Source organism: Musa acuminata, chromosome BXJ2-8 (genome assembly GCF_036884655.1).
Source record: "Musa acuminata AAA Group cultivar baxijiao chromosome BXJ2-8, Cavendish_Baxijiao_AAA, whole genome shotgun sequence".
NCBI lineage: Eukaryota > Viridiplantae > Streptophyta > Magnoliopsida > Zingiberales > Musaceae > Musa > Musa acuminata.
This window is the reverse complement of record NC_088345.1, coordinates 42,321,477-42,344,699: the sequence shown is the minus strand read 5'-3', so window position 1 is coordinate 42,344,699 and position 23,223 is coordinate 42,321,477. Positions and strand designations below refer to the sequence as shown.

The following is a 23,223-nucleotide window of genomic DNA, read 5'->3' as shown; positions in this document are numbered from 1 at the left end:
CTCCCTCCTTTTACAACTAATAGATGGAGCTTTCTCAGTGGTTGGTGGAGCTGGTCGTGGAAGAAAAGGGGCAGTTTTGACGAATACGAGACCGAGGAAATTGAGCTCGGCATGGGCAGAGCTGGAGCCTGCAGGTACTGGGATCATGATATCAGCACCCAGCTTCCTCTTATTCCTTTGCTGGATGGCACTTTCGGCTCGGAGGCCACGCGGTGCTCCTGTCATGGTGATGCAGAGACGACCACAGCAGACGGGATATGGCGAAGGGATGGAGCCTTAAGGGAGCCACCAACCGCTGGAGTTCTCATACGTAGGTCCTATGTGTGACCCATGCACAGTTCCGGAGGTGTGATTGCAGTCACGACGTGTTTGTTGAAATGCATAAGGGGGGGGTATTTGCAGCATCAAACAGCACTGGTAGCTCGCCGTCATCCCATGAATGGCTTCGCTTTACAAACTGACGGTAATCTCGAACTTTGTTCTTATTATTGTCAGGCTCCATTCTTGCTGTATGAGGGTCTGACCACAAGCCATTCGTCATAAACAGCAGATACGTTTAACTGAGTTCTCAAATAGTAGAAAATGAGCCAACATTTCATGAACATTCAGTAGGTGGTTGATGCTGTAAGATGGAATGTGATTCTTGATGTGAAGCAACTGCAGTTGGCAAAATTAAGAGATACATCCTTCCTGAAGAGAATAACGATATACACAAAATACCAGAGTGAATAGATAGATATTTTTGTTGAAAATTTGTTGATCATGACACATTGCTTTTACCATTTTCCATAATTTGGTATCCTTGCTCAATGACAGAAGAAGATTCTGATCCCAAATGGTTGGGACTTTACTGCTTGTCGGTGTTGTAGTGGTGCTGGTGGTATTACTGCTGTGAAGTTAAGAGAAATTTGTTCCAGGTCAGTCACTTCGGCACAGACAGCTTTTGTAATGATTACAAGGTGAATATCCATCATTCTTTGGCAGGTCAAAGAGATAACTAGTATGATACAAAGTAGGATAAATTGTAGAGGAAATCTTGCTGAGACCCAGATTGAACAGTTGTTAGTTGGCAATACATTGACAGTAACTGGAGTTTGCATAGAAGAATGTTTAATTTCATGATGGTATCTTCACCTCATCCAGAAAATACACTTAGTGAAGCAATTGGTGTTAGCTTTTCAAATTGGAATATGAAGACTAAGTTGTTCATTATCACCTTAGACAACAACTGCTCAACACATGACGTCTATAGTGCTAATCTTAGAGATCTTTCCAACAAGAACATTCTTATGATGAAAGGTCAGTTGTTTGTTGTACATTGTTATGCTAATATCTTGAATGTAATTGCATAGATGTGGTTGCTTTAGTTTATGATTTTGTTTTCAACAATAAGGAGAGTGTGAAATTTGTAAAGCTTCTTGAGTGCAGGAAGGAAAATTTGCTGAGATAGCCTTACAAATTGAGATCTGATGACTATAATGAAGCTCTATCAGCTCATGACTGGGTCACTGGAAGATACTGGAGATCGTTTCTCCACACCTAAAACTTTTGTATGACTCTGTGAATAGTATCCTCACAACAATAGAGGAAACTGCAAATATATAGTTTTCAAGAAGCACGAGAAATCCAGCTAGAGCTAATTAACACAACATTGAATCAGGAACACCATGGTGAGCACCATACCTAAGGAGATGCATGAAAAGTATGACAAATATCAGAAACATTAAAAGCCTTGTTTTAGCATTTTCAGTGGTTATGGACCTTGAGTCACAATGAAGCTTGTTGCATGGGTGAAGATTCTGCCAGATATGTTAAGGTGGTTAATGATATTTATGAAGTATATCTTAAGTATGTTACCAAGCCACTTCCAAGTTACACCAGCTTATGTAGAACTAAAGGAGCCCAAGCAGTTGAATGGCAATGACAACAACCAATCCTCAACACCATATCCCACAGGCAATGGGCTTCTTGTCTTCAATATCTATCTCTCCAGGATAGAATTGATGAATCAGCCAACAGAGTCTGAGTCTCTTGTCCTGTGGATCTTAGGGTTTGATCCAAACTGTTGGAAGCTCAACAACCTCTAAGTATCCTATTTTATCCAAGATGACTATATTTTTTGGCTCAGGGACTGGAAGCAGAGTCCTTAATGAGTATCAATCCAGACAGAGTGGAGGCTCTTTTTTTGTGCAGAAGACTAGCTCCAGTATTCATCCATCATGGCAGAGCCACCCTCAACCGCAACAGTGAAAGTGCAATTCTAGCCTGTCCAAAACTACGTGTCATCGCAGCATTGCAGACAGCAAATATGATTAGATGAGGTTTGTTACCTATGGCCAGTTGTTTCATTTCTAGGACACATAATTCTCTGTCCCAGCCTTTTCTCCAGGACATGAAACTATCTGTAGTCTCCATTTGTCATATTAGCATGTTCTAGCCATTTCCAGCATTCATTTCCTGAAACCTTTTCTACCGTGTTCGTTCTGGGATATTCTTCTTAGTTGTAAATGTGTTTATGATGTTAATTTACATTTTTATATTTGACTACTGATGTTAACAGACTTCTAAAGATTTTTGCACTTTTAAAAGGTCAGTGCCTGTTACATAAATGAACTACTCCATGGAGATTGTGTGACATGGTTTTAAGTGGTCTACGAGTTAGTCTCCACTATGAGATTGTTATGCCGGTTAGTACGTTTGTATTTCTTCATTGATTTCCTTATTATTAGCATTCATTACATTTTTTATTTGATTTTGAGTCTAGTTGATGTATGTTCAACGATTCAAAAGGTCTATGCTTCTTTCACTTATCCTCTAACGTTGACAAATATGATCTTAAAACTGTTATTGATCACTCTATCAACTGTGACCATAAAACTGTTATCAATCACTCTGCTTTGTTTATGTTTTTTCAAGATTGATTGCTTGAGTTAATATTAACTTTTTCGTTGAGGAGATTTGGTTCGCATCAGTTTTAAATTTTTAATCCCTGTAGTTCACTAGCTTGATTCTTTTTTTTTGCAAGTATTGTTTACGTTTGTGTTTCTCCTTTTGTTTTATTCTGTGATTCTGTGGATGGATTACCTTTATTGCTGCCTATATGCTTGCAGTTAATTTTACTACCTCAACGAAACAAGATGTGATGGGATTAAACTACTCAAGGTTACTATTTGATATTATTATATTTATTATATTTTGTTTTTTTTCATCATTATTGAGTTGATGCAAAAATGACAACTTATTTTGTTGTATGAATCTTTCCTTTCATGGTATTCCTAGTAGGTGCTATAGTCAAGTCATCGAAGACAGTATATGCCTGCAAGTAATCAAAGATCAAAGATCTTTGATTATCCAGATCTTGTTTATCCAGCTGATCAAAGATCTTAACGGCACCCAGAAAAAATCGTTTTCGACCTCCCTGTTATCTCGGCATCCATCTTCATCCTCTGTTGTCCACCAACACCATCACAAGGCCTCTTGCATGTTGGATGGCTAATGGCCTGGTTGAAGACAAACTTATCGAACATCCGACTTTGTCTATAGATGCTCCAATCGTCCAGGTACTTGAGGGAGTGAATTCATCTGCATCATTGATAATTACGTATAACATAAAGTTGTCATTAGACCTTTTTATCAGTTTGCATTTTACAATCTCAAGTTCAAAAGATACTGGGTGTTTCCATTACCATTACTAGGATGTTATTAGTATTCTTCCCTCACATTATTCATTACTGACTTCTCTTAGCTTTCAATATAGGCATCAAATGTGGTTCATCTTTTGGTCATGTTCTAAAATGTCCTGCAAATTCTAATTTGTGAGAATTGGTCATCAGAAAAGCAAATAGCTTGATCAGTCCTTTTCTTTTCTTTTTTTCTCTTTCAGTTTTAACATCCTTATTTGATTTATTTAATTATAATAAATTCTTGATCTGAATATTTCTTACTCACAAATATTTTAATTGCAAGTAATTTGTTTCTGATATCTGCTGACAAATCTATGATGCAATTTTATTGTCCTTGTATAAGCATTCAAAATTTTGTTTAAATATCAGCATAAATTCATTCTGACACTTCATCATATAACATGACTCACTAATTTATTTTATTTATACGAATTCTTCGTGTTCCTCAGTTGCTTATTAACTTGTAACTCTTGTCTGTCTCCCTCTCTAATCTTTATCTGCTTATCATCAAATAGAATGTTTCACTGACTGACTTGCTAATTTGTTGTGATATTTTACTAATTATTCCTGTTTCTCACCTGCTTATGAACTTGTTATCTTTTTTCTGTCTTCCTCTCTCAATCTATCAGTGCCCATCTTGTGGTTCTGAATCTTTCTATCCGATCCATCACCCGTACTCTTCCAAAGTACAACACCCAGTCAATACAAGCACCAAAAGAAAGGAAGATAAGAACAAGAAGTAAGAAAGTGAATGGAAGAGCCTGATCCATCAAAGATCCTCCAAATTCCTAGTGCAAAACCTAGCAACCAAACAATAAAAGAAACAACAGTCCAGGAATGTTATGGAGCCTTTCTCATGACACTCCACCAGATAATATGGTGGGACCTGAACAATCCCTCCTGCCTATCTCCATGAAAGCCATTTCTTTATCAGCACTAGACTTGTCAATATGCTGTGCTTTCAAATGGCCATAATAATTACATGGTCCCAAGTGGGATCTGATGTAGATCAGGAGAATTAAGCGAACAAGAATGCTTTGATCAGTGACAATCGGTGCAAGTCTATGCTTTTTTGGCATTGAGCATCTGTGTCAGACACATAGAATTACATGGTCCCAGTGACAATAGGTTCAAGTCTAGGCTTTTTTTGACATAGAGCATCTGTGGGGGGGTTATGATCCAAGCGATATATATATATATATATATTTATATATATATACATATGTATACATATACATATATATGCATATGTATATATATGTATATGTATTTATATACATATGCATGTACATACATATATATATATATACATATGTACATGTATACATACATACATGTACATATATACATATATATACATATATTTGTTTGGGAATGCTTCAGAAGTAGCAAAGTTGAATGTGATAGTAACACAAAGGATGTGGGGTTTCCCAATTAATGGCACAAAGGACCAAACATGATAAGATTGCAGAGGATGTGACAGTGACCCCCTTGCTAGAAATATGTTGTTTGGATTATTTCAGGAGATCATAGATCTCCACTGATTGTTTTAATTGGACTAGCTAGTTACCATATCAACAGAAAAAAAAAACAATTTAAGGACATATGTAGCTTGACAAGAGCAAGGAAATCAGCATAAAAAATATATTAAGGTAAACCCTAAATATTCATAAGAGGCTAAATAAATCATCCATAAGATATAAACCCTGTAAATAAGAAGTTAATAGATCCCAACAAGTAAGCTTCGGTTTATAGAAAAAGATCATAAGAGGCTTAGAATAAACCCCTCAGAGATGAAGCTTCTCGAGTTCCAAAATCATCCATGACTTGTACTTGAATGCATAGTCTTATCTGTTCATCACTGTGCATAATATGGAGTCAAACATTGCACATTGCAATATTGCTTTTTTTTAGAGATCAGTGATGGCAATTGATCCAATAAACAACCTCAAATAGTTGAGATATTATATGTAATTTATTTGAATGTGCATATTAAAATCAGTATTTATGTATGCTTTTCAATTGTTAACTGTAATCTAGGGTGTTCAGATCGAATTGATTCAAAATCAATTCGAGCTCACTAATAATTCGGTTTTAAGTGCTATAGATAGTTCTAGTTCATGATACCCTTCTTTCATTAGGTTAACTGGTTCGAATCGATTTTAATATAAAAAATATTAATTCAGTTGAATTTACTATTCTAAGATCTTAATTTCATAAATCATGTTGTATCGTCCAATTGAACTAAGATTCGATTTAATTTAATTGAATCAGTTCATTTAAATATATATATATATATATATATATATATATATATATATATATATATATATATATAATTTAAATTATAAACTGAATGATCAAATCAGATTAATCGATCTTGAGTCGATTTTGATTCAAATTATTTTACTTTAATCAAATCAAATAAAAAAAGGGTTGCAATCAGATCGACCCCTAACCATTTGTCTGCATACTCCAACTTGAGAGTAGACTGGTCCTCACAGAGAGCACAGAATCATTCACATCCTCTCATGGTGTTGTCTGCAATAAATACTTCATTAGATTAGATCTTCTCTGCTTGCCAACCAATATCAGGAGCTTTTCCTGCCTATGCAATAAATGAAGATAATTGCAATAGTTGTAATGGTGCATTATCCTAAGAGAATCCAGTTTCTATTTAGGCTCTATTCTGTCCTCTAATTTCACTTTGATATCATTTGTCAACATTACCCACTGATTCAAGATATTGTAATAAATAGTGGTCTATTTTATTTTTATAAGTCAATTTAAATTTCTCCGGCATCAAACTAAGATATTATGCACCACCAAACTATATGTATGCAACTTTATTTTCATAAATAAAAATATATACCAAGTCTCACTGCAAATCTTACCAAACACAAAATATCAATTAACAAAAAAAAAAGGGAAATTAGGTTGAGTTTGTATTGTTTTAAATAATGTGATGGAGCAATGAATATGAACTTTTCTTGGTAGGAAAATATCTCTTTTTCCTTAATTGTGATTTTGTGAAATGATTTTGATAGGTGTTTTTTAAGGACCTTAAAGATCTCATTTAGTTGTTTTATTTTTGAAAATAAATAACAAAAACAGGATTTATGTCGAGTTTAATTTCACATCAAATGTGAGAGATCAATTAAAATAAATTTATAATAAATAATTTAATTAATGAGTCGATTATTATTATTATTATTATCATCTTTAGTAGTAGTCATCCTTGACGCCATATGTTTGTTGTTGTCGTCTTCTCCTCGGCAGCGCGGGTCGGAGTTTAAATTGCTGGCCAAAAATATCTCTTTCCCTTTTGCTTCGTCTTCGCCTTCTCCCGTCCCCGCGCCGACCACAACCTCACCATTTCAAGCCCCGACTCCTTCATCTCCTCCTCCTCCAGAAGACGGGCTCCCGAAGCTGCCGCAAGTCCGTTTCCGCCGGCCACAACAGACGACGCAGATTGGCGGTAGCTCCTGCTCCAAGATCACCTGGAAGTGGTTGTCCGGCCGGTTTTGTCGAGTCCAAGTGTCCGACCGTAGCAGCACTCGCTAAGAACTCGGGGTCCTGTTTCCTCCCTCTTCTTCCTGTTAAGGTATTTTGGGAGAGAGGTATTGATTGCAAATTATTTCCCCTAAATTTCGTGATTTTTCGATCAAAAACCGATCTTGATTCTTGAACTCCTTCCTCTTCTTCTTCTTCTTCTTCTCGGTAGACATTATCGGGAGGGAGGTACTAATTCTCCTCTCTAGTGCAAACTGCAACGCATCTTTACCTAAACACCGAAAGATCTCCATAAAAACCTGATTTTGATTCTTGAGACGGTGGTTTGGTCTCCGGACTTGGGGTCGGGAATGGTTTCTGTGATCTGATCTGTTCTCGCCGTTGTCAGGTGAAGCGCGGGTGAGCGGATGCTCGGTCGGCCCGAGGAGGAGAGGGATGAAGATACTGTGCGACGTGTGCGAGGGGGCGGTGGCGGCGGTGCTGTGCTGCGCCGACGAGGCCGCGCTCTGCTGGGGCTGCGACGAGAAGGTGCACGCCGCCAACAAGCTCGCCGGGAAGCACCAGCGGGTCCCTCTCCTCCCCACCAATTCCAACTCTTGTTCTTCTTCTTCTTCTTCTTCACAAACCCCCACCTGTGATATATGTCAGGTAGGCATCTCGCGGTCTTTACATTTGCTAATCTAATGCTATTATTTTTTTGATTTTCTTAGATTTGTACCCAAGAATAAAAATGGATTTCTATTGCCTTCTTAATGTCTCTTGGATTTCTTGCCTAGGAATGAAACAAATGAGAAAAGCAACTCTTTCACTTGACTGATTCAGTTGATCAAATTTGAGGCAACTTTGCTAAATATGATGTACTAGTAATTTTCCATGAGTTGAAACCTTAACCAAGAAATATTTGTTAACCTTCATATGTTTCTGAGCATAGTCACAATATTTTCAATGGTATGAGTAGATGCTAGCTTGCCTTTGTCACACATTAGAATGATTGGGCATGTACTACAGAGAGTATAGATTAATCATATCGCATCTACCGGCTTAAGGTTTTGATATTTAAGATGCTATCAGAGCTAAAGAACCTATGTTCAAAAGTAAATTGAAGTTCCATGTGTTGGATTGACATCTATCAAAAATTAAGGCTCATAATGCAGTTCTTCATAATTGATAACTGACATGCGACTTCTAACTGGATCGAAGTTTCGTCTTAGTTAGTCTGTTTGACAATAGTGTAGCAGTTGGCAGCTCTGTCTGATTGGAAGATCCCTTTTGAACTTTGTAAGAGGTGATTGTTGGTTAATTCCTACACAAAAAAATGATAGGCTGTCTCACTATCAAGTCCGAAAATATGGCTCTGATCTTACTAAATAGTCAGATTTATTAGGGTGTTCAAGTTCACTTTTGACTATTAACATGCATTGATTAATATATATAACATTGGAGAAAAAAAATTGTTCATTAGAAGTCTTGATACCTTTTTTTTTCTTTTTAAAGAATGAGCAATTTTGAGGATATGAATCATTTACTGTTTAGGATAATTTCGATCCAAATGTAGATCTGTTGGTTGCTAACTGGAAGTCCATGCACCAAATAAAGACTAGTAATTTTTGGCCAAATGTTCATGAAGAAGATTTAAGAAGTCATATAGGTGTGGCTATAAAAATAAATCAGCTGCTCTATGAACAAACAGTTTGTTGAAGCTTCATTTTAGGGTTCATAGGACCAAGATATTTACAAGTATCATAGCTACACCCTTTTTTTTCCTTGAAGACTATATAACTGCTCTTTCAAACTACAAATGATCATTGATCATTTGAAGAACCGGTTGCGAGCCGAGTTTTGTTGGTAAATAAACATGGATCAAATTTTTTCTTGGGGAAAAGAAGGCAAGTATCTTCTTGCATGTAATCTGATGCCAGTGAACTAAGCGAGACATTTAACTTGTAATTTTGACAGGTGTATTTATAAATGCAAATATTTTTTTGGTGGCTAAAAGCCCTCATAATTTTGATCTATTGTGAAGTCATCCATTCGGTGCATCGATCTTCCATTCCTATTTCTTGGTTTTGCAAACAGAAGTTCGTTGCTTTTACGCGCTGATTTGTTCCTTGATAGCCATCCATCAACTTTTTCCCCTCATAATTACCTTTCTATTTATTCATAGAAATTAGAAACAATCTACCATCTTTGCTCATCTTATCGAGCACATCATTGCAGTTTCTTGGATCTAGTTAGATCACATGGCACAAAAATTTGATCTTGGTAGTGACAATTTCATACAATTTATATTGTCCTAGGTATTCGTTGTTTTAGATTGCAGAACTTAGTAATCTCTTCTGCACAATATTAATACTCTGTTCATGGACTAACCTTAATATGTTTGATACCATGGATTGCAGGAAAAAGTTGGGTATTTCTTCTGCTTAGAGGACCGTGCTCTGCTCTGTCGGCAGTGCGACGTAGCCGTCCACACCGCCACTCCGTACCTATCTTCCCATAGGCGCTTCCTGATCACCGGCATGAGAGTTCCACTCCAACACAACTATCTTACCAAGGATGGTAACAACAACAACCACCCTCTTGAATCTCGTGATGGCCGATTCAATTGTCAATAAGAAGCTTCAAGCAACCACATCAGGGTATGCTTCAAGGATCCATAATGGCTTTGGCATGAACTTGTTGATGGTTTCGAGTTTGATCAGCATTGCGGGCTGTCGGAACCAGGTTCCTCGAGCTAAAGCAGGTTGCTAAAAAATTTTATTCCTTGGTTATAAAACCAGAAAAGAAAATGTAGTACATGAACTTATTTCACTATTTTGATTCTTCTTTTGACTTATTTTTCTTGGTAAATCCCCAAAGATGGGGTCTCTAGCTTTGTATCTGAACTGGTAGCTCTGTTCATTGATATTTTTTCTTCATGGCACTGTTTGTAGACCACATGGCAAATTAGTAAACCAAAATCATGCAGTTAGAAGTAAGTGTCCATTCATTCTTCTTGCATTTTTCTGATCCTGATGTATCATTTTTGTTCTCTTCTCTCTTAACCTTGTGAAACTTACCTAAACATCTACTACTACTATACTACTATTTCTCTGGTGAAAATGTCTCCTGACTTTAACCATTCAAGAAGATCATTTGGTTATTATTTCATGCTAAGCACTGATAGCAAGACATCTCATGAGATGCTGGTAAAAGGTGGAGGTCAAATTTTGTGATGATAGACATGGAGGAAAAGTGGATTGAAGAGTAAGAAATTTATATGTTTTGCTCGAGGTAAAGATGGAAACACCACAACAGTGATAATTTTCCACAGGTCACTAACAAAGTTCTGATGAACTTGGAAGTAGTTAGTTCAGTAAACAAGTGTGGTGCTTATTATTAAATCACACAAGATATAGTTCATGACCAAATTCCAAATGGCAAGATGATGAACCTACCTGTAATTTAAACTTGATGCCATTTCCTTCATGCTTCGATCCATCCATCCTCTGGGGAGTGATTGTCGATGACTTGTTGGGTTTTACCTGCATTCCACATGTTAAAATGACTGTCCACAGCCATATCAGTTTGCTGACCATAAACAAAACACCATAGACACTGATGTAACTTGTTTATTCAATTCCTCATACATGAAGAAAGAACGAGAATATGATAAACCTGTTCAAGCTTATCAAACATAATCACTGGTTAGAAACAAAACATGAGAGCTAAAGTGTGATAGGGAAGTCAGATTAACTGGTGTCATCATGGAATTACTCAAGAATGATTTAATGCCATCAGTTTTAGAAGATACAGCTCAGAAACATTTCTCTCATCCCGGTAACATGTCAAAACTGAAAACCAGCATAAAAATGGAAAATAAAGGAAAAAAGAAAGCTATTTCTTTTTTTTTTTTTCAAATCAAATCACCTTGGTAGGACCCAGAGACTATGCAATGAGCCGACGAGGTATTCCGAGGCAGATAAGCTAAGTATAACCATGTTAAAAATATCCAAAGGAAACTATTCATATCGGTCAGCTCCACAGATCGCACAGGAAGATCTGATAAACTTTTTGTGTTATATTATTTCTGCAACACTCATGTCGCATCCCATGGGAAAGGTAGTCATTCACTCTCAATTCTCAAGAACCAACTTCTTGAATTGAGTAATTTGTTGTAATGCCTGTTCAAACTTGGCATTTTCAAGAGCGAAAGTGAGACGGCAGTAATTTCTGCAACACTTTAAGTCGCATCCCATGGGAAAGGTAGTCATTCATACTCAATTCTCAAGAACCAACTTCTTGAATTGAGTAATTTGTTGTAATGCCTGTTCGAACTTGGCATCTTCAAGAGCGAAAGTGAGACGGCAGTAGTTTGGAATTCCAGTCCATGATCCACTGTTAATGCACAGACCAGTAGCTCTTAGAACAGCTTGTCTGAAATTGGTCTCATCAAGCTTGGCCTCAAAGCCATCTAATTTAAGCATCTTCCCCAGATAAGCCGTCGGTTTAGCTACCATAGAAACACCACCACAGCAGCGAACAACATCCCATCCGCAGCTTCCAAGTGTCTGTCAAAATGAATAAACAGTTAGATACATCAAGCAGTGAAGCCAGGATAAGTTTAAAAACCTACACAAAATGTGGAATCACCAATAGGAGATACAGTCAGCTCTGATGTACTGAAAAATTTTTGGCCAACCTTTGAAGCCCAGATCAGGAAGAACACATCATTGATCTAGTTCAAAGCAACAATGTTCATTTTTACTGATTAGAAATTTGTTCCCGAACAGGTAACCTCACTGGTATAAACTAGTATGATATATCAAGTTAAAGAGGAACATAAAAAGTTAGTGCTCTACATGTAGGAAAATATATATCCAAAGTATTGTCAAAACTTTAAAGTTCAAATGAAACTAGATAGTTGTCTTCATTTACAAACATTAAGTAGATTATCAACGAACAAATGATTAATAGACCTTCTAACCTTGTATAACTGAAAAAAAAAGTTAAATAATTTATGTATAATTTTCATCAAACACTTAAAGGTTGTCATTGGAGCTTGTAAGCGGTGAACTTTAGCTTGGATGATCTTGTCTAAACTTATACACTATGGTCCTAAAAAACTGAACAAATGGAAATTATAAATGCATGCCAAAGTACCTTCATTAGGCGATCAGCATGACTCCTTAGAACATCTTTCTGTTCATCCATGACTTGAGAGAACTGTCGACACTTCTGGTTTCGAAGACTCAATAACTTTTTGATAGCATATTTGACTGTGTTGTGTGGTCTGTCCAAACTTGGTAGGGTAGAAAATGCATCAATTAAAGTTGGGTCATTCAGGATCAAGAATCCAAACTCAAGACCTCCGGTGAGCAACTCAAATGACAACCCACCAAGCAGAGACACACAGAAAGATGAGTTGGTGCATGCAATTGAAGAAAGACAACTTTTCAAATCCCATCCACCCCAACCATCTGTGTGGAACTCTAGACCTGAGAAAGAAGTATCAATTACCACCCTGGCTCCAAACTTACCACAGACAGCAAGTATTTCACTGATCTCTTTGTTGCTATATAACAAGCCTGTTGGATTAACAGTGGGACCAGATATGTACAACCATGGCTTTCTTAGAGTCCCCAGCAAACTTGCAAGTGAATCTGGAACAAGCTTAAAACCTGTTTCTGATTTTGTTGGTACTGTCACAATGTTTGCATTCATGAACTTGGACGCAGAGACATAATGACCATTTGTGCCTGAGGGGAAAATGAAGGTGCCCTTTTCCTGAATGCAGCAAAGAATTAGCTTGTTTAAAAGGGCTAAATGAGAATTTGCAAAAATGAACTCTGAAGAGCCACCACAAGGGAACCCATAACTATTCATAGCTAGCTGCTGAATTCCAAAACGAACATCAGTTTCAGACTCAACCATCTTTTGCCTTGCAAAGCTCTCAAATATGGATGCTTTTACAGTTGAAGGTATTGGCAAGAAGCTTCGAGTTACATCCATGTGAATCAGTGAATTGTCCTGATCCATAATGAAAAGCTCGGCATTGTTTAGTGCAGAAACAGCTGAACTTGTAAATCCTATCAACTTAGCTGAGTTTCTATCAGCACCTTCTCTCTGCATGGTGACCGTAAAAATTAAGCAGATAAGCAGAAGATTACAAATATATACTTTCAAGTTCTTGCAAGAATCATCATGAATGTTATAACAGGCATGCTTGTGTGTGTGCTGGAGAGAGAGAGAGAGAGAGAGAGAGAGAGGGATAAGCAGAAGATTACAAATATATACTTTCAAGTTCTTGCAAGAATAATCATGAATGGTATAACAGGCATGCTTGTGTGTGTTCTGGAGAGAGAGAGAGAGAGAGAGAGAGGGATGGGCGGTGTAGGGGGAAGGAACCTCTGCAGGTAGATGACGATCAGCTAGCTGAAATGCAAGCAACTCATGGAACAGACAACCATAGTAATATTGACTAAATAATGCTGTATTCCCTTCCAGTAACTCCACTGTCTTTGACAATATTGTGTAGACAGCCTCATCTTCAGAGATGACAAAGGCCACTTCCAAATCAGAATAAACCTGAGAAGAAAGTTTAATTTCACCATTCAAAAAGCCATCCACACTTGTTTTAGTGCTTTAATTTCAACTGCTACTTTGGAGATCTGTCATAAAGAAAGATATATGACATGACAAACTATATAAGAAAAATTTCATCAATCAGGCCCTATTCTGAGTGTCAGATATTCGGATAAACTTTCTCTTAACTAAAAAACTTTTCTAAAGCAATTATTTTGCTCTTAGGCTTCCCACTGAACCAAGGAGCATATGTAAGAACAACAAGATCCACATTTATAATTGTTTTCCATCCCCATCTATATGAAACATTAGATATCAAGGATACTTGGATAAGAGGCTATCTACCTGATTTTTCACTAGTCCACACAGGACAGCTGCATGTGATGGCAGACTCTTTCCAGCAAGATACTTCAGTACCCCATTGGATCCAGGAAGGCTAGAAAGCTCAAAGTGGTTTGATATATCCAAGAAAAGGCGGGTGCCAAGCTCTCTTGTAGTGGTCAATAAGTTCTCAAATGCAGAACTTGTGATGGCCTCAAAATGAGGCATGCCAGTTATAACAACTTGTGGTTTCAGTTTCCGTATCAACTCAATCATCAGGTCTGATTGGTGCGGCGCCTCAATTACAGTAATGATATCTTCAAGTTTATCATTAGTTCCCTGACAATTTAAAAAAAAAATCTCCTGTCATATGGCTGACATGAACAGTGTCAGCTTATTCATCATTACTTTACAAGATATAGGAAAGTATGACAAATGGTTAAATTGATACAGAATCACTCATGCTAGTATAAGCACAGAGAACTCCTAGTACAATCATAGCATATTTTAGGTTACAAACAGCACATTTGCATGCACAACCATGTGAGTCAAGAGTGAGAGAGAGTAGCTGATGAACCATACCTCAATTGTCAAAGATGTCAACCATTGCTTGGGCAAGTTTCTGGTCAAATGTTCATCAACAATAGCAAGTCGTGGAGAAAAAAGTCGAAGAACATTCTCAATTGCCACAGATCTTGATGGGAACACTGTAACATTCTTGTAGACCAGAAAGAAAATATAAACTCAATATGATACCCTTTGTCCTTTTTGGAACAACACGAAATATAAAAAGGGGACTCGATACACGACATCATATATGTCACTCTAATAACACAATATGATTCCATGACTTCAAATGTAAAATGTGATAGGATTTCCAAATTTCATTTGTAAAAACAGTGAGTGAGCATTTACATAATAAGCATGAATAGAAAATAAACTTCTTGCACTAGAAATGTGGAGTACATACTATAACTACTTACATCTGCACTTAGTGGAATGTGATGGTATACTTTCATAAATCCAGCTATAAGATTTCTGAAATGCATACTTCCAGCTGGCGGTTCATATGGAAGAAATGAATTTTCTTTCAATACACTAGCAAGATAAGCTAGAAATGGTATCTTTTCATCGGCAACAGAATCATCTTCAAATGATAGGTCCAAGGAGCTGCTGACCTCTTGAAATCCATTTCTTAAAAAGTCGAATATGATTTTCACCTTCCAACATACTACAAATTGTCAGTTACGTACACTACACAAATTTACCCTTGAAATAAAGAAACATATAATTTACCTGATTTGGTTGGCGAATTTGACAACTATAGACAGATAGGGCATGTGAGATACGACCACCGGACTTCACATATGCCCAAGCTGTTCGTGCACAAATAGGCTGATCACCAACAAGACCCATAAAAAATTCAAAGCGATGGTGGCTGTTCTTCTCAATTTCGACTAAAGCTGAAATATCTGTATCAGAAGCCTGCAACAATACATTTAAATAGGCTTAAATTAAAATTTCAGAATGATTTTGACCAAGAAAAATATATCACACATGAAAATGATATAATATAAATCAAGTTGAGATTGAATGCATGGAACCCCCAAAAACAAGGATTTCAAGGGATGACTCAGGTATTCATGCACTTATTGAAGGAAAAGGATGGTCGGATTTATTCAAGAATTTTTTGACTCCAAATACCTGCATAATCTTTGTCTGCCAAAGCTTGGTGATGTTGAAACCACGACGCTCAAACAAACGTTTGCAAACACCTTGCCCTGGACGTCCTCCTATATTAAATATCATAAAACCCGTGGGTTTTATGACCTCAATCCCTTCCTCAACAGCACGTGCAATTAAACCCAGGCCAAATTGATCCTCAACAAAACCCTAGTTTAATTGTACTATTCAAGATTCAGAAATTATATTCAATATTCAGAAATTATAAAAGGATATGATCTATAGGAAACATATGATTCTGAATTAAAAATTAAATAACAAAAAGAAAAAATATATAACTCTACAATTTTGATTGCTGTTAGGCTTTCACTTAAGCAAGTGACAAGTAAATGATCAACTGAATTGAATCATACAGACAAAAGACTATACAAGCCTATATGTTGCAAAGTCAATGTCATTTAGAACTAGGAAGATATAAATGAATGGATTTAGAACTGTTTGTTAATTCTAGTATTTATATCAAAACAATATTGGCCAAAAGATACAAAGTACTTCAAATGCTAATTACTGGACAAAAGGACTGCTATGAACCATGAAACATGGTCAGTTCAAAATGATTGTCATACCTAGCAAGGACTAATGCATGTCTGACACTTACCTGATATCCATTGGGTGGTTGAGAAAATATTTTGGATTCCTGAACTGTTAACACTTATTTACATCAATATATTGCATATATGCCAGATGTTTATATCATCTATGTAAGGCTCGACATAGTCAAATATTGACATTTGACAATATGTGCACAGATTGTTCTACTGATTTATTCGTCAACATTTGCATGTGTTTGCCTCACATATGAATGGTTGTTATGTTTCAGGTCAATTCAACATGATGACCAGAGATTGTTTTTACATTGTATAAAGTAAAAAAAATTAACATTTCTTTATACATTTTCTTTTGTTAAAAATCACTTTTGTTAGTCATTTGCCTCCCTGTTAAGTAGTTTGTATCATGCCTTCTTCCACCTTGTTAGTTTCTTCAAATGTGGCTATATGTGGAGTAACAGCAAAACCAAAATACATCTCTGCTTTCCAGATGGTGCATAAAAGAAGGTAAAATAATTTCACTGTAAGCAACTCAATGAGAAATTTATGTATTAAGCACAAATCTATGATTGATGATGCCAGACCTACATGCATCTGAAGTGAAAACATATGGATATATGATTTCCTGTCAGATAATGTAACATTACCAAATGATCAAGCTACTTAACATCCACAATAACATTTTTTTTCTTTGCGAATATAATACAAACAGGGAAAAAATTAGTTTTGAATATAGTAGAATACAGTCCAAGTTCCATGAGTGTAATCCTGCCAATACATATGCATATATATATATGTGTATATATATATATGTGTGTAGCAAATGCCACACAGTTAGTAAGCCTCAACAAAAAGAAGGAACAAGAAACACATGTAGCATGCATGACAACCTGAAGAGCACAATAGTTACTTAATGAGTATAAGAATTCCTCGCTTGCATTTTCGGTAATCAACTTCGACATGGCCTCTGGGTTTGGGTTGAGAATCTGACAAGCAATAAAATCAACCAAATTATTAAGTAAATAATAATTAATATGATCTATTGACAAAACAAATAAGTACAAGTACACATAAATCAGCAGATAAGAGTGTACTTGCTAATCACATTTATATTTAAGATTTGGAAAGTGAAATGTAATTGATTAATTTGAGGTTTCATTGCAAAACAAATTTCCATAGTAACTGAACAAATTTTTGAATGAGAATGAATAGAATAGAAGTTTAATTGACGAATTGATTTATAGTTCAGATTAGTCATGTGAGAACCAAGTATCCAACCACATGAAAGAAAAGAGTGCACACATACGACCAAAATTTTTATGTAGATATGTTTTGGGTTTCCACGTGATATCTTGAAGAAAAAAATGCCATAATATTATTTTTCACAATACAAAAGCTTTGTTCAGTACCTGCGGAATGCATCCAACAATACGCTCTAGCTGTATATTATTTTTCCTGCAATAAGCTAGAAGATCTGATTCATGGAATTCCACCCTATCAAGCAGAGTTTTTCCTTCTCCATCATAAACAGGAGTTCCATTCTCATCCAGTGCATTCAAGAACAAATTGATCCATGACACTTTGATAGCCCTTGGATTAATATCAAGCCCGTACACCTGGAGAACACAATGTTAGTCTATTGGTGGTTTCTAGGGATCAAATTCATGATAATTAATAAAAGAAATGAGAATATGAAGAAATTGGCACTTGCATTCCTAGGAAGCATAATTTAAATTGCCAAAATTGTTGTTCAAGTAACAATTACTTTGAAAACAAAAAAGGCCTATAAGATTATTCATGCAGTATAAGCATTAAAACAAAAATAAGGCAAAGTAAGAATCAAAGCTTATGAACATGTTATAACATGATATCCAGCACAAGAAGTTAGTTGCAGGTCAAGGAGAAAACACCATTTATGATTGAACAATTTGTGACTTCAACATTTCTGATTTGCCATAAAGTTTTTGGTACAGTTTATCTAAATTTCATCTATGCACTGATCTTCCAGTCCTCACATTGGCAAAGACCTTCAACGTTTATCTATGTATATGCATATTGCAGAGAATGACTTCTCCTATCAAACTTCACATTTTTTTCTTCTTTGTCCGAACGCTTCAAAGGTCAGATAAATTCAAGAAAGAATGTACCATTGTTGCACTAGAAAGAAATAAGTTTAGGATATCATATTTATAACACATAAGCTATAAGTCTAACGACATTAAAGAGTGCCAATATGAAGTTAGATGCATTATTTGGTTTTAAACTTTGCATGAAGCATGTAAGCAACCCATGCTCATATTTAATGACTTAAAGCTCACCATTTTTGATCCAATGAACCAAATTTTAGAGTTATATATAAAGTATGGAGATGAGTATTTGGGAACAAAATCAAACCTTTAAAGGGGACCATTTTTCAGCAAGTGCAATGGAAATCCATCCATTTCCACAGCCCAGCTCAGCAACCATCCTGTCCTTAAAAATGGTATCAGGATGACGATTTATGCCTTCGTAGAAAGTAAAAGACCAATCTTCTGGAATGAAAATGCTTGGGATCTCCAAAATAGTTATTTTCTTTCTCTTTTGGTAGCCTGTTAGGTAAGAAATTGTTGGATCAGCAATTGAGTAAACTGGGACATGAGAAGGAAAATAACTCTAACCCCGTTATCTATTTGGTAAGAAAAAGGAAAAAAACATGCTAGTAAACCAGATACTGTCCAGGAGGAAAGCGAAAAACTTTTAACAAGTAAAGAAACAAGTCTTACTAGACCACATTAGGATATACTGAACAAAATATATGCATCCATGTGGTAGCAATGAATTATTTAGAAATGACAAGCTAAATTGCGTGGTTGCAGTATAAATAAACGATTATCTTCTACCGTGTTGAAAGTCAAGATTATGATCCTGTTGTTTCAAGCTCTTTGTTGTTTCTATTCTTCCCTTAATTTTTGGTGCATCCAAAACTTAGTCATTATCAGAAAACTCCAACCAACAGGAGCTCCACAAAAACAATAGAGCTCTTACCTTTTTATAAGGACTCATCCACCCAGTCACAATCAAGTGATCATTTGTTGAAAATGTCATCTTTTTCCCCATTTTCTTGTGACATCATGTCTATTGGAAGCCTGGACTTCAACATTAGCTTTTGCAGAACTGCTCAAACAGGTTATACTGGCAGAAGAATACTGTCATCTTTTGGTAATGGGGTAGTTTGGCTTACTGGAATACCAAAAACAGTTGGTCCTTCCGTTCTGAATTTGTTGTCATGTAAAGGTCATCAACCAAATAAGGCCACTGAAAGTAAACTAGTGCTTAGATAATAGCTGCAATTTGCATCCACTGGAAAAAGATTTTTGTAATAAAAAAATAAATTGATTGATGCTATCGAGGAACACCAACAACTCCTTATCATGAGGCAATGACACACATAATTGAGATCTCGATCCATTTCTTCACCTTCGTTTTATCATACTAAACCAGTTGGCAAGTTCAACCTTTGAATGAGAACAAAGTCGACATTGATGGACAATTCAAACTGGGATCATAAACACTCATTTTGTTGGACCAGCGACAAAATCAAAGAGAAATCCATCCTAATTTGACATCGACAAAATCCTAAAAATTCAATATCTAATGGAAACAGAAATGACATGTCAAATATTTATAGTGAATATCCATTGTGTGTGTCGATCAGATAAACAAAGGTTGGCGACAGAACGATCCTTACAAGAACAACACGAGCCTAAAAGGCCCAGAGTATTGCAGTTACCACTCCTATACAATAGCTTGATCAAAAGAGAAGCACAATAAGAAAAAGAAATCGGACCTTGGAAGTCGTGGAGGAGGACGTCGTGGATGCGGAAATGGTACGTGTCGAAGCATCGATCGGCGTCGTCCTTGGACTGGAAGCGCTGCTGGAGGCGGGCGAGGAAGACGCGGGCGCCGGATCGTGTGTCGGGCTTCTCCAGCCTCTCCAGAAGGGATTTGATGGCCGCGTATGCGGCATCGCCCGACTTCTCGCACTCCCTCAGGAAATCATCCATCTCCTTCTCCATTGCAACTTCCTCTCTCTCTCTCTCTCTCTCTCTCTCTCTTGTTAACGTCGAAGCGAGCGGGGCTTGATTGGTATAAAAGCTGACGGAGCTGATGAGTGAGGAAAAAGGGAGAGGCGGGATCGGGTCGCCGTCCGTGGCGGTTAATCCGACGAAACAGGGGTTCCTGACTGCCGATGGAAGAACGAACGGTGGGATCCCCAGAGTATCGCGTCCTCGATAACTGAAACGTTAGTGGGAACCTGATCAGCCTCGTGATTCGGAAAACGTGGATCAAACGCTCAGTTATCCTCTGCATCCTAAGAAGAGCTACTGATGCGGCCGAGAGGCCACATTTGTGGCAATACTTTTGTTTCCACTCGTCCCGACGTTACCCGTCGTGTACTCGTCTGACGATGGAAGCGGGACCCACCGTCCACTTCGCAGTGCTTTCTTCACGGGGAGAAGAGGTGATGGAAGAAAGCACCGATGATCCTGACCGTCAGATCCCATCAAACTTGACCCAAAGGGGAGGAGGGTCCACCCGTTGCCTTTTGCGTGTGTCTACAGGTGGCGGGTCCCAGTGAACTCTAAGTCGGTAAGTCAGGTGGTTTTCTTCTTTTTTATTTTCATGGATATTATTTACTCTTATGATATCATAACAATATACTATAGTTTTATTATTTGGGGTTGAATATTATCTTATATCTTATGCACATTGATAACACCACCATTGTCTCAGAGCAAACATTTAAAGGGTTTTAACTAAGATGATAACATTAAAATGATCTGCAAAATTAATATGAAATATATATAAAAAAAAGAGATTAAAAAACTTTAATAAAAAATTAAAATACGATTAACATAACGAAGTATATGAGTCTGTAAAAGATGCATGCAATTGATCCCTACTAAATGTCTCATAGAATATCTCTATCGATAGATGGACTCGAAGAGTGCGGAAATCTCTATATTTCGATTGCAAGCGGAGAAGTTTAATCTTTGATTATTCGTATCAAAGGTTCACAATCCTCAGCCGCACGATGGAAGTAACGTTTACGTACTACTAATGACACTGCAATTTTGGAGGCGGCAGCCGTCTCATCGTCACCGACAGCATCAGGTCATCGGCTTCTCCAGCAGAGCGGAGAGGTACCACTCGTTCTTCCCGATCCCTCGGTCGAGCTTGCGGCCGGTCACCCACCGCAGCTTGTGAAAGCCGACGCGCGCCAGCATGGGCACGTACGTCGTGTTGAGCTGCTCCCCGGCACAGAAGAAGTGGTCGACCCAGAAGAGGCCCCCCGGCCGTAGCACCCGGTAGATGTCGAACAGCGCCAACTCCAGCGTCGCCTCCGGCATCCAGTTGCTGAGGACGTGCATGGAGTGCACCACGTCGAGCGTGTTGTCGAAGAAGGGCAGCCGGTGGGCTACGCTGATGTGCAGCGGGACCAAACCCCGCGACGCGATGAAGCTGTTGAAGGGCCCGTCGAAGTTCATGGTGCTCGACACCACCGTCACGTCGCGCTCCCTCATCCTCGCGGCGAACGTGCCGGACCCGCCGCCGATGTCCAGCCCGATCCGCACCGTCCCCGCCGGCCTCGTCGCCAGCACGCTGTCGATGCTGAAGTCCAGAACGCCGCCGCTGCTATCCACCAGCCACCGGGACTTCTCCCGGCCCTTCAGATCGAAGCAGTCGTTGCAGTCGTAGGACTTGTCGGACCTCCCCCGCTTCACCAAGCAGCTGTAGTTCTTGCAGGTGTACGCGTCCCACACGACGCTGGTGTCCGGCGGGGTGGCCCAGAGGCTCTCCGGCAGCGGCGCCGGCTCCACGTACCCCTTGGGGGACTTGGGGTGGCACCGACGGCGGGGGAGCGGCTCGCAGCCCTTCAGCATCAGCCGTTGCGCGAAGACCTCGTCGCTGGGGCACTCCCCGCCGACTTCGTAGGTCATGTACCCGGCCAGCTCCTCCCGGAAACGCCGGCAGGCGGATCCTAGCGGCTGGAACAGCTTGTCGGTGCCGAGGTTGCGGTTGTAGCCCAAGGGGAGCTTGTGGGGGCCGACGACCAACTTCATCTCCCGGGACAACTCGTCCGGCCATCCGTCCATGTCGTCGGAGGCCGCCTTGTCGCCATGCCCGTGGAGGAGAGTCTCCATGAAGCGTTGCAGCTGCGCGAGCTCCGACTTCGTGGATTTGAGTTCTCGCAGGAGGACGTCGGTGTCGCCGATGATAGGGCACATGCCGCCGGAGAAGAGGTAGACGGAGAGCAGGTTCGTCGAGACCAGGAGGAGGAGGATGCTCAGCTTCGATTGCGCCGGTCTCAGCGAACGCGAAGGCTTCCTCTCCTCAACGCTCCTCATCCCGATCTCTATACGTGAGCGAAGGAAGCGATGCCCCTCGTTACAGAGATCGAAAAATCTTTATGTGGCGACTCGACTCAACTCTTTTTGTCTGTCTTCTGCGGGTCAAAGCGTCGTCTCTCTGTTGCCTCCGTCAACGGCGGGGGCGAGCGGAAGTCGACGCTGTTCTCTTCCAACCCGGAAATCGGTGTGGAGCAGACCGCATTAGGCCGAGTTGATTCAGCCGATCGATCATAAACCAGAGAATGTCCACTCCGTGTCGGTCAACTTTGACTTCAAATTACATGACAAAATACTCAAAACAATCTTCTTAATATGTCGGATTTGGTAATCGATTCGAGATATTGAAATTGATTCGATATGATTCCTTTATAATATAGACTGAACCTTTGTCCCAACCAATGCCTCATTTTGTGGCTCGAATTAATGCAACGGTGATTGATATGGCAATTCTTTTACGGA

At 38.5% G+C, this 23,223-nt stretch overlaps 3 protein-coding genes across 5 annotated transcripts; 1 reads left to right on the top strand and 2 right to left on the bottom strand.

Annotated features, from left to right (window-relative positions):
* The first annotated feature begins 38 nt into the window (after window positions 1-38).
* On the top strand, window positions 39-10,196 carry LOC135586931 (uncharacterized). 3 transcript variants are annotated; one of them, XM_065121575.1, is made up of 10 exons: window positions 39-463; window positions 817-917; window positions 985-1,299; window positions 1,429-2,321; window positions 2,590-2,687; window positions 3,111-3,162; window positions 3,283-3,560; window positions 6,963-7,303; window positions 7,585-7,844; window positions 9,596-10,196. In XM_065121575.1, exons 7-10 carry the CDS (start codon window positions 3,544-3,546, stop codon window positions 9,809-9,811), a joined length of 834 nt encoding a protein of 277 aa, XP_064977647.1. In that variant the 5' UTR covers window positions 39-463; window positions 817-917; window positions 985-1,299; window positions 1,429-2,321; window positions 2,590-2,687; window positions 3,111-3,162; window positions 3,283-3,543; the 3' UTR covers window positions 9,812-10,196. The 3 variants fall into 3 exon arrangements, with proteins under 3 accessions (XP_064977647.1, XP_064977645.1, XP_064977646.1); XM_065121573.1 differs by having other exon boundaries at window positions 817-1,299; XM_065121574.1 differs by having other exon boundaries at window positions 39-917.
* A 726-nt stretch (window positions 10,197-10,922) lies between these two features.
* On the bottom strand, window positions 10,923-20,596 carry LOC135618342 (methionine S-methyltransferase-like). The gene is made up of 12 exons (XM_065119227.1): window positions 20,199-20,596; window positions 18,767-18,960; window positions 17,782-17,988; window positions 17,263-17,358; window positions 15,786-15,974; window positions 15,378-15,566; window positions 15,065-15,301; window positions 14,664-14,798; window positions 14,106-14,420; window positions 13,584-13,763; window positions 12,339-13,301; window positions 10,923-11,746 (listed from the first exon to the last, which is right to left on the bottom strand). Exons 1-12 carry the CDS (start codon window positions 20,425-20,427, stop codon window positions 11,456-11,458), a joined length of 3,225 nt encoding a protein of 1,074 aa, XP_064975299.1. The 5' UTR covers window positions 20,428-20,596; the 3' UTR covers window positions 10,923-11,455.
* A 721-nt stretch (window positions 20,597-21,317) lies between these two features.
* LOC135618401 (probable methyltransferase At1g29790) lies at window positions 21,318-22,943 on the bottom strand. Its single transcript, XM_065119287.1, has one exon. It carries the CDS (start codon window positions 22,759-22,761, stop codon window positions 21,523-21,525), a length of 1,239 nt encoding a protein of 412 aa, XP_064975359.1. The 5' UTR covers window positions 22,762-22,943; the 3' UTR covers window positions 21,318-21,522.
* Between the last annotated feature and the right edge of the window lie 280 nt (window positions 22,944-23,223).